At 37.1% G+C, this 16,154-nt stretch overlaps 1 protein-coding gene across 1 annotated transcript; it reads left to right on the top strand.

Moving 5' to 3' along the window:
• The first annotated feature begins 1,439 nt into the window (after window positions 1–1,439).
• Window positions 1,440–14,971, top strand: LOC146133436 (uncharacterized). The gene is made up of 15 exons (XM_083396911.1): window positions 1,440–1,671; window positions 2,513–2,677; window positions 2,961–3,283; window positions 3,962–4,074; window positions 4,543–4,942; window positions 5,257–5,395; window positions 5,749–6,274; window positions 6,710–6,848; window positions 8,016–8,219; window positions 8,882–8,994; window positions 9,627–9,789; window positions 10,862–11,038; window positions 12,265–12,405; window positions 13,201–13,307; window positions 14,035–14,971. The coding sequence occupies exons 1-15, from the start codon at window positions 1,440–1,442 to the stop codon at window positions 14,258–14,260; spliced, it is 3,168 nt and encodes a 1,055-aa protein (XP_083253037.1). The 3' UTR covers window positions 14,261–14,971.
• Window positions 14,972–16,154: the final 1,183 nt, after the last annotated feature.

Raw genomic sequence — 16,154 nt, 5'->3', positions numbered from 1 at the left:
TTGAGGACCAATCTGTGTGTAAGGTAAAGCATACAGATATTAAAATAGCTTCGTAAGGCTTTATATTGTTTACTAATTTACGGAAAACTGTCCTAAAACTAGAAAAACGAATAATTTTTAAAATGCACTTACTTGACTGTCATCACAATTTTGGGGCGGCATGCTCTACCGTTGCGGATTAAACGTTAACATACCCAAGACAAAAGCTAAGAAGAATACAAATTTGAACTACAAATTGCCGCACGCTTTTTTGGAGTTAAAAAAGTGGCACTGAACGCCATTCTTCATGGCTTGATGTTAAATTTCCCACTAATGCACAATAACATACCTTTTAAGTTCGTCCATCAAACGGGGTTACGTTTCACATGATATTTGTTACTGCCCACCGCTTTAGCACAGTTTTACGTTGCTTGGAATGTACATTTGTTTTATGTTAAGCTTTTTCGTGTAGCCGTAATTGGCAAATGTGGGATGCAATATATTACGAAGTTAGCAAACCTGCTTTAATAGAGTTCTAAAACAATGTTCGATTTTTTTCGTCAGGGTTCAGGTTAGTTACTAGTTATAGTCTAGCACTCAGGTCCAGGTGCATGTCTATTGTTCAGTATAGAATCATTCTATATTATTTGCGTATTACAGGCAAGTAAAGAGCATTTTATATTTCTTTTGTAAAATAGAACAAATAAATTAAGTGAACATTTGTCCAGTTATGTGTTCAGGTTATTAATGAAATTGTTTTATTCTACATATGCCATAGAATAGCCACCAAATTGCAAATGGTGTTCATGAACCCGCAGGCTCCCTTAGCCCCTCTCTGCAATTCATCGCACTTCATGTCAAGATATCGGGTGTGCAGCCCCAAAAAATGCATGATTTCATAGAAAATTAATTTGTTATAAAAATCATATAGTTCTTGTTTATTCAAGCATTGTGCTAACTATCACAAGTTGTGTCCTTGTAGTATCGTTACGTTGGTGGCATGCCATATCAGATAATATCACTGGCTGATTTTATGCAAGCTTTGCATGCTTTTTTTGGAAAAGGGACTGGAATTAACAGAAACCCTAATATGGTTCTGCTGTGTTTCCTATGTGATACTTATTAAAGACTTTTAGAATGTGTGCAATTTGGGGTACACAAAATTATTTTTGCATATTTGCATATTCTACAAAAGAATTTGGCAAACTGCAAGTAATACCGGTTTTAGCAAAATTATATTGCACCTTGCTCAACACCAAGATCATGAAAGCATGCTGGGATTTGGCATCAGACTTTCTAGATTAAAAAAAATATATATCGTTGGATAAGCATAAGATATATTTGCCATAGGTTTTACAGTTTCTGGTTGGATTTGGACTAAAACTTCATACAAGTTTTAACTGTGAATTGTGTATTCTAGCCATTAGTACTGATACCATGATTTGATGTAAAATTGTATGATGAAATCTGCCAGCAGCCCATCTGTAAGGGGAAAAAGAAAACTGAACGGAACACCGAGTAACGGCAGGGGAAACTTAGATGCAAGGGGTGTTGCCAAGCGCACAAGATCGAACAATTCCGTTAGTTCACCATTTCAAGAAAAATGCGGACTTAAGAGAAGCACTAGAAGCTCGTCGAACGAAGCCTTCTTTGAACTTCCCTACTACAGTCCCATTAGCAAAGTCACTAAGGGTGGGTAAATTATTGTACATTAGTATTGTTTAACAACTAAAACGTACATATACACAATGTGTATTCTGTGATCAAGGCATTTTGGTGTCGTACTGGCCAACAATAATGGCACCCATTGTATAGTACATAAGCTGCCTTCGGAAAATATTACAGCAATCAGTTAGCCTGATCAGTACTAGCAAGGCCAGGCTAGAAAAACAACTATCCTGTGGTGGGGTTCTAGCTCATGGCCTCCAATCGTACTGGAACCATCACTATTCCAACTGAGCAACACAAGCTCACAGAAAAGCATGTCTAGAAACAACCATGGCAACATTGCCTGAGTATCCTGTACCCACAAGCTCAAGCCTTGGGATCAGCAGCCCATTTTTTAAGCAACAAAATGTCATTATTATACTGGTACACAATGTGTTTTCTATAATGAAGCCATTTTGGACTCTACTGACCACTGATAAACACATATATATTATGCACAAGTACAAAACCAGCATGGGTCCTGAGTTTGGGGGTGCTTGGCCATGACAACAAAAATAGTTAAAAATATATTAAGCATTACGTAATAAGAATATCAAAGGCCATACAGAAGTAGGTAGCATTTTGAACGTTTCGAATATTCGAAACGTTCAAAATGCTACCTACTTCTGTATGGCCTTTGATATTCTTATTACGTCTTACTACAACCTCCAACCATTATGCTCCAAAATATTAAGCATTATTTCCTTAGAAGAACGGACATTTTAATTTATATATGGCATCATATTTAGTTGAAATTTAAAGCAACCCTGTGAAACCGTCTTGTCTATGATTTCAGTCAATATAAATGTACGTTTTTTCCCATTAGATGGGGGCATAGCAAGCGGCCATCGTCGTAACAAAAGATCATCAACATGTTCCTCGACATCCTCTAACCACTCGGTGGATTCGGTTTCGAGTCCCAAAGCAGAAGAACAAAAACCAAGACGGAGAACATTCAGAGCAACAACAACAGAAAAAGCTACAACTGAATGTAAGCGAAACAAACATAGATTTTGTTGTTGCTGTTGTTCTGCCTTAAGCCTTATGCAAATGTGCCAGTGGAAAATGTTAGCCAAATATATATTAGTTTTTGTCATTGTAAAGTTTATCTCTTAGGCCTATTTCAATTTAGTTCTTTTTTCATATTTAGCTTAGAAAATGCTTAATTTAGTAGAATAGTGAAGAAAAATTTCATCTTCATTTAATGTCCTGTGGTGGCATTTTTATAAATTTTGTTTTTATTCTTAAAAAACAAATATTTAATTTTGATTCAGCACCAAAAGCAAAGAATCCGAAGCAATGTAAGAAGTTCTCTGAAGATGAAAATGACGAAGAGGAAACTAAGGCCATGACAAATTCCCTGGAGAACAGTATTGAAAGTTCTGACAATGAATCAATTTCGACCAAACATAATGATAAAGTTTTGGAGAAAAATAAAATAACAAATGGGAATGATTTGACAACACAAACTCATCTGGACGACCTTGAAACTCCATCAAAGCTTTCTGGTGCGAAACTAAATGATCATCTCACTAACGGCACTACAAAAGTGGAGTTAAAAGATATTGTTTCAGATCTGAAGGACATTGTTCCAGAGGTAAACTCTTCACTGTAAAATTAACACAACAGTGTTATGCAGTTTATTGGCATGGTTAAGGTTGACCAGCGAGCATCAGTAACTTTATTTTTATTGTCTGTTTATTTTTTTAGCAACTGTGGTTTTCGCTTTTATGTACATTCGAAGGTAAAATTATTAAAATGAGGGTTTTATTTCCTTTATCTACCTGCCAAGTAACTATTCCAAGCCTAGTGAAAATTGTACATTAACATGTTCCATCAAATCTGTTTTTATTGATTCAGCATGTCATATGTGTGGGTATTCCCCACGGTATGTAGCTAAATGTTAAGAAAGGGAATCTCCCAACCTTTACAAGTAACTGTAAGCTGTGCTGTCTGCTACCAGTAAAAGTAATGTTAATATCCTAAATTTATTAAAAATCATAGATGATTTACAATTTAGTTTTGTAAACACATGCTTTATTTTTTTTTATTTTGTCCTTGGACTAAGAAAAACATAAGTTTAATTACCTACTCTGATCGAGTATAATCGCAAGGTTAGTTATTCTTTTTAATGTGCAAGCAATAAACAGGCTTGGTACTAGTATGTTGCTTGTTAAAATTTTGTCAAACCTGCTGTTATCCCCTGACTTCTTGGTTTCTGCCTTAAGCTCTTAATCTACCCACCTTTCTGCAATTAACGCTTTGTTTATAACAGCTTTGTCCTACTGAACCTAATATGCGGAGGTTAAGAAGATTGTCAGAGAGAGGTGAAATGGCCTCTGTTATCGAGTTGGTTTTCAAGCATAATAAAAATGGATCTCAAAATGGGTAGGTTTTTACCATTCTAATACATTGTACTCTACAATAAATTATGCTTGATTGATTTGATATAACCAATGGGCCAACCCTTTTTTGTTTTTAGTACTTGGGATGTCTAGTAGGGATTCTCAAACTTCTAGTGACATATACCCTTGCAATTTATCTGCATGTATGGCATACCAGGTTAAAATTATGGTTTGAAAATATCTTGTGTTTTTAGGGTTTGAAGATATAACTTTTGTCTATCTGCAATAAAAGTCTAAACTTAAGCCAACATTTCATTTTCAACCTGTTAGCACATATAGAATTTCCGATACAAGGCTTACATCAATAACATGCTAGAATTGCTAGTAACACCCGACTCAACGTCAATAACATGCTAGAATTGCTAGTCACCCGATTGACAAGTGCAAATTTTATGTCAATGCCAACCCTGCATAACCTAGTGCTGAATATTATGATTTTTTACATTTTAAGGTCACCTACCACCTGCAAATCACTTCAACGTCAATCTCCCAAGTCACCAAAGTCGCCGAGCACTGTGAATGCAACAACTGAACAGACAAAACTAGTCAATAACACGGCCATGAAAAAAGTAAAGAAACGAATGGCTCGACAGCGTCTGTGGATGTCAGACTCTGAATGTGACAATTTTACTTCCGACGGAGATAAAAAATCGCAGTCGGTACCTATTGATCACACTAATAAAGGTGTAAAGGCTAAAACACCAGGCTTACATTTACTGCAACCAGCTGACGGTCTGAATTGCAAGGTGGACCACAAGCTTAAAGTATTGGAAAATCACTGTGACAAAACTTCAGACTGTTTGTTGAACAACAATAAAGTCAATGGAGATGAGGCTGTACCTACTTTACAGGTATTACTGAAGCGATTTAACTTAAAAACTATTAGTTTTGAAAACCCTTTTCATTTTTGCCTAGCCCAAACATCCTAAACACTTAAGTCTGTAGCTTTTGGCAGTAGGCTCCAGTATAACTGTAGGTCGTGAGTTTGGACCTCACTACAGGCTATTTGTTTTTTTTAGCCTGGCCTTGCTTGCACTATATTACTAACAAGGCTGACCCTTTTCGGTAATCCTTTCCGAAGGTATATTCTGTAATATGTACTATACATAATGTTGCATTAATTTTGACACTAGTAGGTCAACTGACCAAGCTTTTCTTAATTTAGACGAGTCCTCAAGATAAGTTTAAAAAGTGGCGACGACGCACACTTCGAAGCTCCGGTGTTGAATGTCAACCTGACTTTTACGCACTCAGTCTTGATCTCATGGTACATCGAAAAAGAAAGCCAAAGCTTGGAATGTCAGGTAAATCAATAATATCCACTTGTCCTCTTATACCGTTTTTAGTAATTTTTCGTTGATTGGATCGCCGACTGCAGTGTTTTTTAAGGTTAGATTCATTGAGATTGGTTCTGAGCAAGATTTCTTTAAGATTTAAAAAATTAGCATTGCCAGTGGGAATAGGGATACATGACTAATATTAATTAAATTAAAAAAACTTAATGTCTCATACTATATTGCTAACAAATTGTTCAATTAAAAAAAAATTGAGTCCCTGTTATATTTAAGACTAATTTTTGGGTATCTGCGAAAAAGTTACGAAACATTGATACAGGGAACTAAAAGTTTGAAAAGTTAATTATGCCATTACATTTCAGATCGAAACTGCCTATCTGACGTTGAGTCGGGTGAACAGGGCAATCAACAAGTTATAGACAAAGAAGATCTAAAGCTGCCTTGTCCAAGAGAAAAGACAACTAAGGATTCCAGTCATGTACTAAACTCTGATTCACCAGCACCTACACTACAACAATCAGTTGAAAAAATTTCTGAAGAAACAAACACATGTGTTATCGCCAGCGATAACAACACTTCAGAATGTCTAAATTCCCACAGAAATATATCTATTAGCGAAAGCCCCTCTTTTGACCCACCCTCTCAACCCAAAAGCACCCCTACAACATCGTACAGTCGTGGAAGGGGGCGCGGAAGGGGCAGGGGCCGTGGAAGGGGCAGGGGCTCTTATGCTGGACGAACAATATCGGGCTCTTTTGTTGGACGAACAATATCACGTTTGGCTGTCGATCCATTTGAACCGCCTCAGTTATTTGAGGAAGAGCCGCCCACCGGCCCCGAAGTTTACTTTTTCGAATCTGATCACGTTGCACTAAAACACAATCAGGAGTAAGTATAAAGTTGTTTCTGCTAACATGATGCAGCAGTCAATAATGTCATGTTAGTTTCTCCAGTTGCTCCCCTTTTCAGAGCAGTGTAACTGGTACCACATCTTCTTTCCATTAGAATCGACCATTATCGTGTCTTATGTTTAACTGTATTAGTTTCAATATTAGTAATTGAATTGCAGAGCATTTAATTTTTAGATTTTTTACTGTTGAGTAAAAACTTTAATCAGGACTCGTCTGATCACATGTGATATCAATACCAATCAGATACCAAATTGACATTGGAATTTGAGCCATAAATTGTCCAATGCAGCACCTTTATTTTGGTACTTTTTGCTTAAAAATGGTATTGAAATAATTGCCAAGTATCAGACATCTCTACTTGCTGTTCATTTAAAGTCATCAAAGTCACTATAATATAATAATTTTCATTCAGTTACCACTCTGTCCTGCGAGCTGCAGCCATACTGGAGTCTCAACGAAAGCAAGTGCTTTCCGACCTTGACACGCTGGACGAGCAAATGCAGAAGTCGCTGGAAGATCCGATTGAGTTTGTTGAAAAACTTCAAAAGAAGGTTCTTATAGTTTAAGGGCATTTAATTATTATTGATTATGATAAGCATTATATGTTCTAGGAACAAATGGTCGTAGGTTGTATGGTTGAACCTCACCGCAGGCTAGTTGTTTTTCTTGCCTTGCTAATATAAATATCCTTAATTGGTCGACTGATTCGGTTAGTCTATTAAAGTCTTACGTTGTTCTGCGAACTTAATATTAAGCACAAGATTGGTTAACTACAACATCTTTGGTTTTTTGTCAAGCTTTTATTTTTCAGGGTTGTTCCTAAGCAAAAATTTTCACTAGCCAGTCGGCCGAGCGGCTATCAATCAGCACTCGCTCGGACGAAATAACACTCGCCAAATTTGTTGCGCCGTCTGCAAATTTTCGTCCTAGCGCGGTCATTTCTTGGGTTATCGTTATTCTGTCTTGTGGTTTTTATACGTAAACATTAGTTTTTATAAAAGTCTGGTCGTTTATTTCCATGCATGGATGAACAAATTAATGACCCATAAAGCAGTTTACGCTTAAAACAATGTTTTTAGCGAATTGTTTTTACAATCTATAGTGAAAAAAATAACACTGACAATTTAGTAGCCATTGTTTAGGGAAAAAACTGGGGCTAAGTTATATTTCGCTTAGTAGTTGCGCTTAACACAAGTTGTCCTACACCAACTAGTTAAATTTCTCGCCGAAGCCACTCGCCAGTCGGGCGAGTAGGTGTCAATCAACAGTCGCCCAGGGCAATTTGCACTCGCATTGGCGAGCGGGCGAGTGCTTAAGCCCAACCCTGTTTTTACCATTTTTTTACTGGTTGTACTCAAGCTTTTTTTAATCCAGTCTCCAGTAGACAATATATGTTAAAAATGCTTTACTGTTGATCAGCATGACAGAATGTTGACGACTTGGCGACTATGTCGGTCGATAAATCTGCCAGAAAACCAGCCAAAAGAATAGTTTTTGACTAGTCCCTAGTAGACAATTGTATGTTAAAAATGCTTTACTGCTAACTGCTGATTACCAAGTCGCTTTTAAAAGGATTATCATAACTGAACGGCTTGCAGGTCTATGTGACTAACACTTTTAGGCCTCGCACCACGTCAGCACCACACAATTTGCAAAACTTTTTAAACACAAAAATTTCATTACTCCCTGGGAATACTACTAACTTTAAGCTTCTGTAGGATGACTTTGGCCTTCCTCAACGGATCCAAGTGCAGCAACTGCCAGCCATCGAATGGTCGAAATACCTATCGCAGTTTGGAACATTTGAACACGTCTTTACCTCAGGAAGCTCTGCGACACCTTCAAAACCTTTCACCAGGAAAAAGAAAATCAACTTTTCATCAAAGGTAGAACTTGAAGAATGGTATATTAAATCAATTTTAGTTATATAAAGCAGTGATTTTTAACCGGTATTTCCATAAATGATCTCTAAAATGATAAAAAGGAATAACTTTATATGGAAATTAAACACGTGTGAAAACCACTGGCTTAACACATTGTACGTAATAGATGATGTTTTTTTTATGAAAGTAAAAATCTACCATCACCAGTATAACTGTTTCATCGTGATTTGCTTTTATTTTTGTTTTCAATAATAAGACACGGTGTGTAATGTTAGGGTTGGTATTACGAATATCGATATAAGGGAAAATTGAATTTTGAGTAGGAGATAATGTTGGTTTCAACATTTAACCGCCCGAAATTCGGAAATTATATATTTTCAATAATAACTTGAAATGTATTGTTTGCAGGATTCTTCAGAAGGAACCAGCAATGGAGTGGTGGGTTCGCCTTATCTTATTTTAAAAGACATGTAATATCTATTTGACAAAAAATTGTCTGCGCCCTGTGCTTATTAGCATTGCCTCACTTAAATTAAAATGAGTTTTTTTTTATTGAAATGGACTTGAGATTTATGTCCTTGTTATTTATAGAGTTTTCTTATATTTTCTTGGTCTTGTTGATATTGTACATAGTACGACAACATTGCATATAGATATATGGTTTCCTCGAATGGCTAAACTAAATAAATCTCCCGTGTTAGGACTCGACTAAGTCGAGATCGGAAAGCTTCAAGATATCGTGGACGGTCGAGGAACAGCGAAAGCTGGAAGAACTCCTCATCAAACATCCCCAGGAACAAGTAGAATTCAACAGGTTGGCATCCTTCTATTTTTGGTCGAAGTATATTTCACGCGAAAAGTTTGTTTTCTTAAAAAAGTGTCACACAAAAATGCCTTGCTGTGCTTACAGTTTTTTAGATTGATTGCGTTCAAATTACGCTGATGGAGGGGGAATAGTTTAATATTCACAAACTCCATATTTATTGTGAATTAAGTTTTAGATATTATGTTGCTTAGTGTGTTTTTACCGAATTTTATCACTATTTGAATTGTCAAACAAAAAAACCTTCTGAAATTCAAATACTTAGAAAAATGTATACTAAATATGGTTTGAACGCGCCTGCAAACCGTCATCTACTATCGCTCTTGAACTGGGAAAAAAGGACCCCTTCAAGACGTGGCTTCATGGCTTCAATTTTGTTTGAAGTATTGAAAAACTGTATTCTGCGCTGCGTGTTCTGCTTTGCCGAACAACGTTTTTCAACAGAATAGTAACTCTTCATTTGTAAGCAATGCTACCCAGAATGTAAGCTAACAACTGTTCCGGTGCCTTTCACAAATATGAAGGTTAAAAGCCTACAAAACATAGTTTTCATCCTTGAAGCCTTAAAAAATTACTTAAGACTAACAAAGTCTCTAAAAAAGATTATTTTCCGTTTTGTTCAGATATCGAAAGATTGCGACAGATCTCGGCAATCGTACCCCTCTCCAGGTTCAGTCCCGCGTGCAAAAGTACTTCATCAAACTGGCAAAGGCTGGCCTGCCCATCCCCGGCCGAATGCCGCGACTTGATCGCCTCATTAGCTGCAAGTCGCGCCGATTGTACAAGGTACGTTGTGGGCTCTTTGAGGTCTTTATTTAGTTTTTGTTCGGCAAAAATGTTGTTTGCCAAAAAAGGGGGAATTTGTTCAACTTGCAGAAGAATAGCCTCTGAAAACAGGCATGTAAATTGCAGTATCAGACGTTTGGTTCAGAGCAATATATTATATATACATTAGACAACCTTGTATGATCAGGAATCCGGAGTTGTAATTGATAAGCATTTATTTAGATGATATCAATTCGCGAGAATTCTACATTTTGATCATTTTACAAGGATTGTTCGTTGAAATATTTTTAATAATAAAACTCGTTTAACCTTTTGCTGTATAAAATGTCGAAATTCTATTACGGATGTTCAATTCTTATTTCTTTATGATATTTTTGGACAAAAAAGTATCGCCGTCCTTTTCGAATTTAAATTTGCGTGTTTTTGCATTTTACTCTCCGGTTTCATTTTAAGCTGTTGAGTAGTTCAATTCGATCGCTCAGCCTTTCAAGTTAACTGTTTGCAGTGTCATACGTTTGGTTCAGAGGTTATATATATATACATACAGCCTTGACTGAAAAGGAATCCGGGGAATTTTATTTAATAAGCATTTGGTTATAAGAGATCAATTCGCGAGATTTTTATATTTTGGCCAATTTTCAAGGATCGCTTGCTCTATTTGCTCTATTGCTTTATAAATTGTCGACATTCTATTAGGGATGTCTAGCACTTATTTTATGTATATTACGAGAAATATATATTACGCTTAAGCGACAACATTGAAACACAACATTGTCTTAAAATTAAGCCGGTTTCATTTTAAGCTCTTGAGCAGGGGTTCCCAACCTGGGGACCATGCCCCCCTAGTGGGCCATGAGCCTTTTTCAAGGGGGCCATGAAAATATTTGGAAAATAATGATTTTTTTTAATTTATCACCTCTAAGTCTACTCCATCATAACAAAAAAATAAAATTTAATAAAAATACTAGTACAGCAATAAGATACTTCTTGTGTAAAAAAGCTTGGGAACCCCGCTGTTAAGTAAGCCAATTCAATCGCTCCACCTTTTAACTTAACTGTTCGGCAAACGCAGGCGAAGACTCACCCGCAAAACGCCCTGACTCGCATCTCGACCTTCTTCACCGACTTCCACGTCCCTGTCCGGATGCAGGACGAAGAGGAAGAGCAGGAGGAGCAGCGGGAGGGAGTGGGAGCAGCCAGGGAGGAGGAGGAAGGGGGGTGGGGAGGAATCGGCTCCGAACAAGTTTCGGTTAGTTTTGCCATAGGAGTGTTCAATTGTATAAAACGGGAGTGTTCAATTGTATAAAAAGGAATTGTTTAATTGTATGAAACGATTTCCGGCTCGGTTCACTAAAGAGTTTACTAGGAGTGTACTTGTTAGTTGCTTTTAACGTAAACTAGGAGGCTCTGTATGCAAAACCTCACCAATGGGAAATTAGATCCTGGCAAGTTTTGGTTTGTGCGATATGGGTGTGTTTAATTGTATCAAAAGATTTCTGACTCGGTACAGTAGCGAGTTTACTCGACGTGTACTCGTTAGTTGGTAATAACGTTGCCTGTTAGTTATATTTAAACTAGGAGGCTTTGTGTGGAGTAACTCACAGATGGGAAAGCATCAAATGTCTGTTGCTGTGAACAAAATTCGTTTATGAGCATAATGGTTGGAGGTTGTATTAGGGCGTAGAATGAATATCAAAGCCCATACACTATACAGAACTAGGTTTTATTTTGAACGTTTCCAATAGGTCTTTATTATTTTCAACATTTTGTTGATGTTAAAAATGTTTAAAGAGATATTGAAAACGTTCAACATGCATTTCTTTATCGAAAACATTAGTGCTGTTTTGTCAGACTGATAACAATTTTTATTTATTTAGTAATTAAATGTTGTTTATAAAACGTTTGTTATCGACGAGGCACTCCTTTTTAAAAAAAAAAATTGGATAATAAAAATTACTCAAAACTGAACTGACCGAAATTGTAGTTTGCTAGTTGAAATCAGTGGTTCTTCTTTTTACCTATTTAGGGATCGCGTATAAACGGACGAAGTAACTACTGGTTTGAAATAAAAAAGTAATTTTGTACGCACCCTATCAACCTTTACAGACCCCGGTTTCAAAATACCGTTTAAAACGGAGGTTGGTAAACTTTTTCTAATTGCGGGCCAAAACCAAACACATAAAGGTCTCTGCGGGCCGTTAAACTTGAACTGTGTAGACTTTACGCATCTTATTAGAACAACCGCAACGACTGTTAATCAAAGGTAAAACTAGGGTATTAATTATATATATATATATAAACGTTACACTTTTTCACTTGGCGGGCTTTTTACTTCTTTTAAACATTGAGGTCACTATCATTTTTTTAGAGAAAAAAAAAACACTTTTACAGTAATTACCAGTATTCATACGGATCTGGCCCACGGACTGTAAGTTGCCACCCCTATTTCAAAATAACCCAGCGGTGTGTGTTTAGGATGACGACGATGTTTCCAGTGAACTTCGCTTTTCCGACGAGTACCTGGAAATATTGCGTCTGAAGCGCTTGCGACGCCAACAACTAAGTGTGTTCCATCCAAGCGGCGCAAACTCGCTGGCGCATCACCACGGCTATCAGGTAAGGCTGCTGGGCTTCATGTTGTAAATGCACGATTCCATGGTCTCCATGGCTGGACGATGTGGTTATAGTTGTACGCAACTGCTCCCTGAAGGTGTGTTTTTCGTTTTTCGGCTGCTCAAGTTACAAAGTAAAAGCTTACTCTTTAGGAAGTAAAAGCTTACATTATAAAATAACAGGTCAATGTAAATTACCAGGTCACAATTCCGCTAAAGGTGTGTTTTTCTTTTTTCGTTACTCAATCCACGCCTTGATTGAATTAAAAAACGTATCACTAGGTATTTCTATTTCCTTTTGGGGGGGTGGGGACCGCTAACCGATGCTAATGTGGCATCGGTACTTACCTGGTGTTACGGTATTATAATGCCCGTTCAATATGAAAATAAAAATGTACACTTCAGCTATGGTTTGCAATTCAGCGCAGCTTATTCACTATTTAAAAGTAAATTTCTCAGAAAATAGTTTTGAAAAAAAAAATGTTTCGCCTGTATAAAATTAAAAAAAGGATTCAAATTCGAACAAAATACTATTGCAATCAAAGCCTAATAACAAACCGGTGCATGCAGGCTACTGATTGACGAAAAACTTAGCAATGCCAAATAATCCACAAAATATATTAAATTGTCCTTTTAAGCATATTATAATTGCAATTTACCCCAACCAAAATTAAGTTTGTGAACAACCAAAAAAACGTGCAAAACCCACCTAAAATAGATTAACTGTAACCAGCATTCGACAAAGACCGTGGATGTATAGGTTTTTCAATTTTATAATTACTCCTTTCTTGTCTTCCAGTGTGACGTATGCAGGAGCGAACCTATAAAAGGCGTCAGGTACCACTGCATTGATTGCCCGGCTACAGAGTCCGTCGATCTTTGTCAAGCTTGTGTGAGGCACCAAAGGTATGGAAAGCAAACACCATTTACCTGTTATTTTTGCCGTTCGCGTAACCTCTCGACGGGATTTTAATCCAAATTTAAAGATCTTCTTGATGGCATTTGTATCCCGGGACTTTGGAATACTTCAAAACACGTTTAACTCATTCATAGTTAAAGTGACAGAACAACACAGTTCTTATTGTTGCAAAAAAAAGTAACATGAGCATTTTTTTTGTATTTTGATTTATTTTAAGACGTATAGATTCGCGTCAATAGAATTTTTTTTTATAGCTAAAAATCTTTTAAAACTGTTTTTTTTTAGTTTAGTTTGGAAAAGGTTGGTAACCGCTGCTCTACCTACCAACGCCGACCCATTTACAATTAACGTTTATTTTCTGAAAATATTAGTGCCTCTACAAAAGTTGAAAGCTGCGTGTATGGGGCCTGCATATTCACAATTTTTTTAAGTTGTACAAAAAATTACGTTTTTGTTTTGCTTTAACGTTTTGAGAAAAATTGGTACAATATCAGCAAAACAAGGAGAAAATGCTAGTTTTTTCTAAGACTTACGTCGTTTTAAAGACTTGTTGTTTTATGACGTTGCAATAGCCTAACCGATATCACCATCTTTAAAAGTGTACAGGTATGTCCGATACTTTATTCCGACGCTCGATATTTTAACAAATATTACCAAACAAATGACGTCATTTTTGTGGCCCCTAAAAATAACCAATTCTTGTCTTCTAAACAGGACGTTCGAAACCGCCTTGCACAAAAGCAATCACCGGCTGGAACCGGTTTGCGCCAGTACCATCCCGGGCCACGCCCCCGCCCCGCCCTCCGAGGGTGACGCCTTTACCTACCTGGGGAGTCCCCGGCGGCCGTACGCCGACGACGACTACACCAAGATGGCGGCGGCCAACAAGGCCGGCGAGTACAACTACCTCGATCCTAACTACCTGCCACCCACTGGCTGAAAAAGGGGGCGTGGCGACATTTTGTGGGCGTGTCGCGACCATGAAACCCACCGTTTTTTCACGGCTTGCGCTGTTCGTGAATTGTTTAAACCAGGGGTTCTTATGGGGGTCCGTGAACTTATTTTAGGGAGTCAATGAAGGCCTAATTAAAATTCTAGTTCATAAGTAATTAATTTTTCAGAGAAAACAGTTTAATTAAAATAAAATCGTTTTGCACTGAATGTATAGTTAGACTCCATTTAAGTTTCACATTTTTCGGACCAAAATAAACAGATTTATGAAGTCTATTTGTATTGTGACGTGAATTTATGACGTCATTTTTGAGCATTTCTTGCCTACCGTGGTTCATTCAAATCCAAAAAAAAAAATTAGGGGCCGCGGTAAAACAAAGTTTAAGAACCCCTGGTTTAAACGTACGAGTATTTTTCTATATGCGTTTTGGCTTCAGGGTAAAATTCCCGAGTAAAAAATAATCACATTGTATCTAAGTAGTTTCAAAATGATGATAAAAACGGCCTGGAAAGTTGCCTTCTTCAGGTTTAATGACACCAAATAAAAATAAATATCAGAGGCACTATTTGGTTAGAGATGCATAGTCTGAACAAAAATAAAATAAATTTAGCCTGAAAAAAGATTCAAATATATTTAAAAAAAACAGCAAATAGTTATAATCTAAAACAGAACGAAATACATTCCTAAAATGAAATGTAGTCCCCAGAAAGAGTTTAAGTTAGTCTAAAGAGGGATATAAAGCATTCTACCTGTTATTATCTACCTGTCGACATGCCCACTTTTGTTACCCCTTTATACTTCCGTTGTTACACATGGCGAAAAAACTATGCGTCTTCATGTCGGCTTTGTCAACTCGATTTTGTGTCGCAACTACGCCTTAACGCAACGCGACAGTTATTCCGAATATTACTCAAGAAGGAAGGTCGTTTTTTTTATTTTTGGTACAAGTCGGCTCGACGGCAAGTCACATTAGAGTAATTTTTCGCCGCCATGTTATTGTCGAGCCTTAGCCATTTCGAAAAAAATATGTTTTTTTTGTGATTTCCAACGGATTTGGTCTATTGTTATTTGATTGTAATTAGTACCATTTTTCGTGACATGCAGTATCAAGTTTGAGCGAAACGTTTTATCGCGTAAACAACTGAAACCGGCCTGACTCCAACACATCTTAAATAAGCTTGTTTTGCAAAAAACATATCGAATAGACAAAAAACAGCGAATTTTGGACAAATGACGGAGTTATCTTAAATTGCGCATATTTTTTAAATAATCAGGTATCTACCCCCCTTCCCCCTTGTTCGTATCTCGTTCTTGTCAATCATACCTACTTTTCAATACAGTTCTGTGAATTAATTTCGTTTTGCTGATAAATAAGGTGTTCGCCGCCCTTGTGTGGTGTGGTTTGATTTTTCCACCTTTGTTACAGCAAATGTTCGGTGGCGAAATATCATTTTCATTGATTTCTAAATCTGCATTTATTATACGTATGAACCAGTATCGGAATCTGTAAGCCTATATACAAAAACGTTATTTGATAGAGTATGCAAGCTTTTAATGACAAGGTACATTTCACGTGGCAACCGCGAAACAGGGATGCGGAGTCGGTATAAAACAACTCCAAGAATGCGAATCCGATTTCGGCTAAGAAAATCAAGTCAACTCCGACTCTGGCCAAAAAAATGTGAAGTGCATGGAGTGCCTGGTCCGACTTCAGTCTAATAAACCGGCTCCGACTCCGCAGCCCTGCAATAAAACTTAACAGAAACTGGTTAAAATATTTTTTGTATGTCTTTGAAGTAATTCAGGCGCCTCTATTTCTCCGTGCAAACTTCATTGTGGATCGCTTTGTAACTTGAGTTTTCAAGCGATCCGACGATTGCCT

This window comes from Ascidiella aspersa, chromosome 9 (genome assembly GCF_963924565.1).
Source record: "Ascidiella aspersa chromosome 9, kaAscAspe10.2, whole genome shotgun sequence".
Taxonomy (NCBI): Eukaryota; Metazoa; Chordata; class Ascidiacea; order Phlebobranchia; family Ascidiidae; genus Ascidiella; species Ascidiella aspersa.
This window is presented reverse-complemented; position numbering and strand designations above follow the sequence as displayed.

What these genes read in the sequence shown, in the direction of transcription:
- LOC146133436 (XM_083396911.1), top strand. Translation starts at nt 1,440, where the DNA reads ATGAAATCTGCCAGCAGCCCATCTGTAAGGGGAAAAAGAAAACTGAAC. An exon ending in TGAAGGACATTGTTCCAGAG is followed by an intron (nt 3,284 to 3,961) that starts GTAAACTCTTCA and finishes TGTTTATAACAG; the next exon opens with CTTTGTCCTACTGAACCTAA. An exon ending in AGGCTGTACCTACTTTACAG is followed by an intron (nt 4,943 to 5,256) that starts GTATTACTGAAG and finishes TTCTTAATTTAG; the next exon opens with ACGAGTCCTCAAGATAAGTT.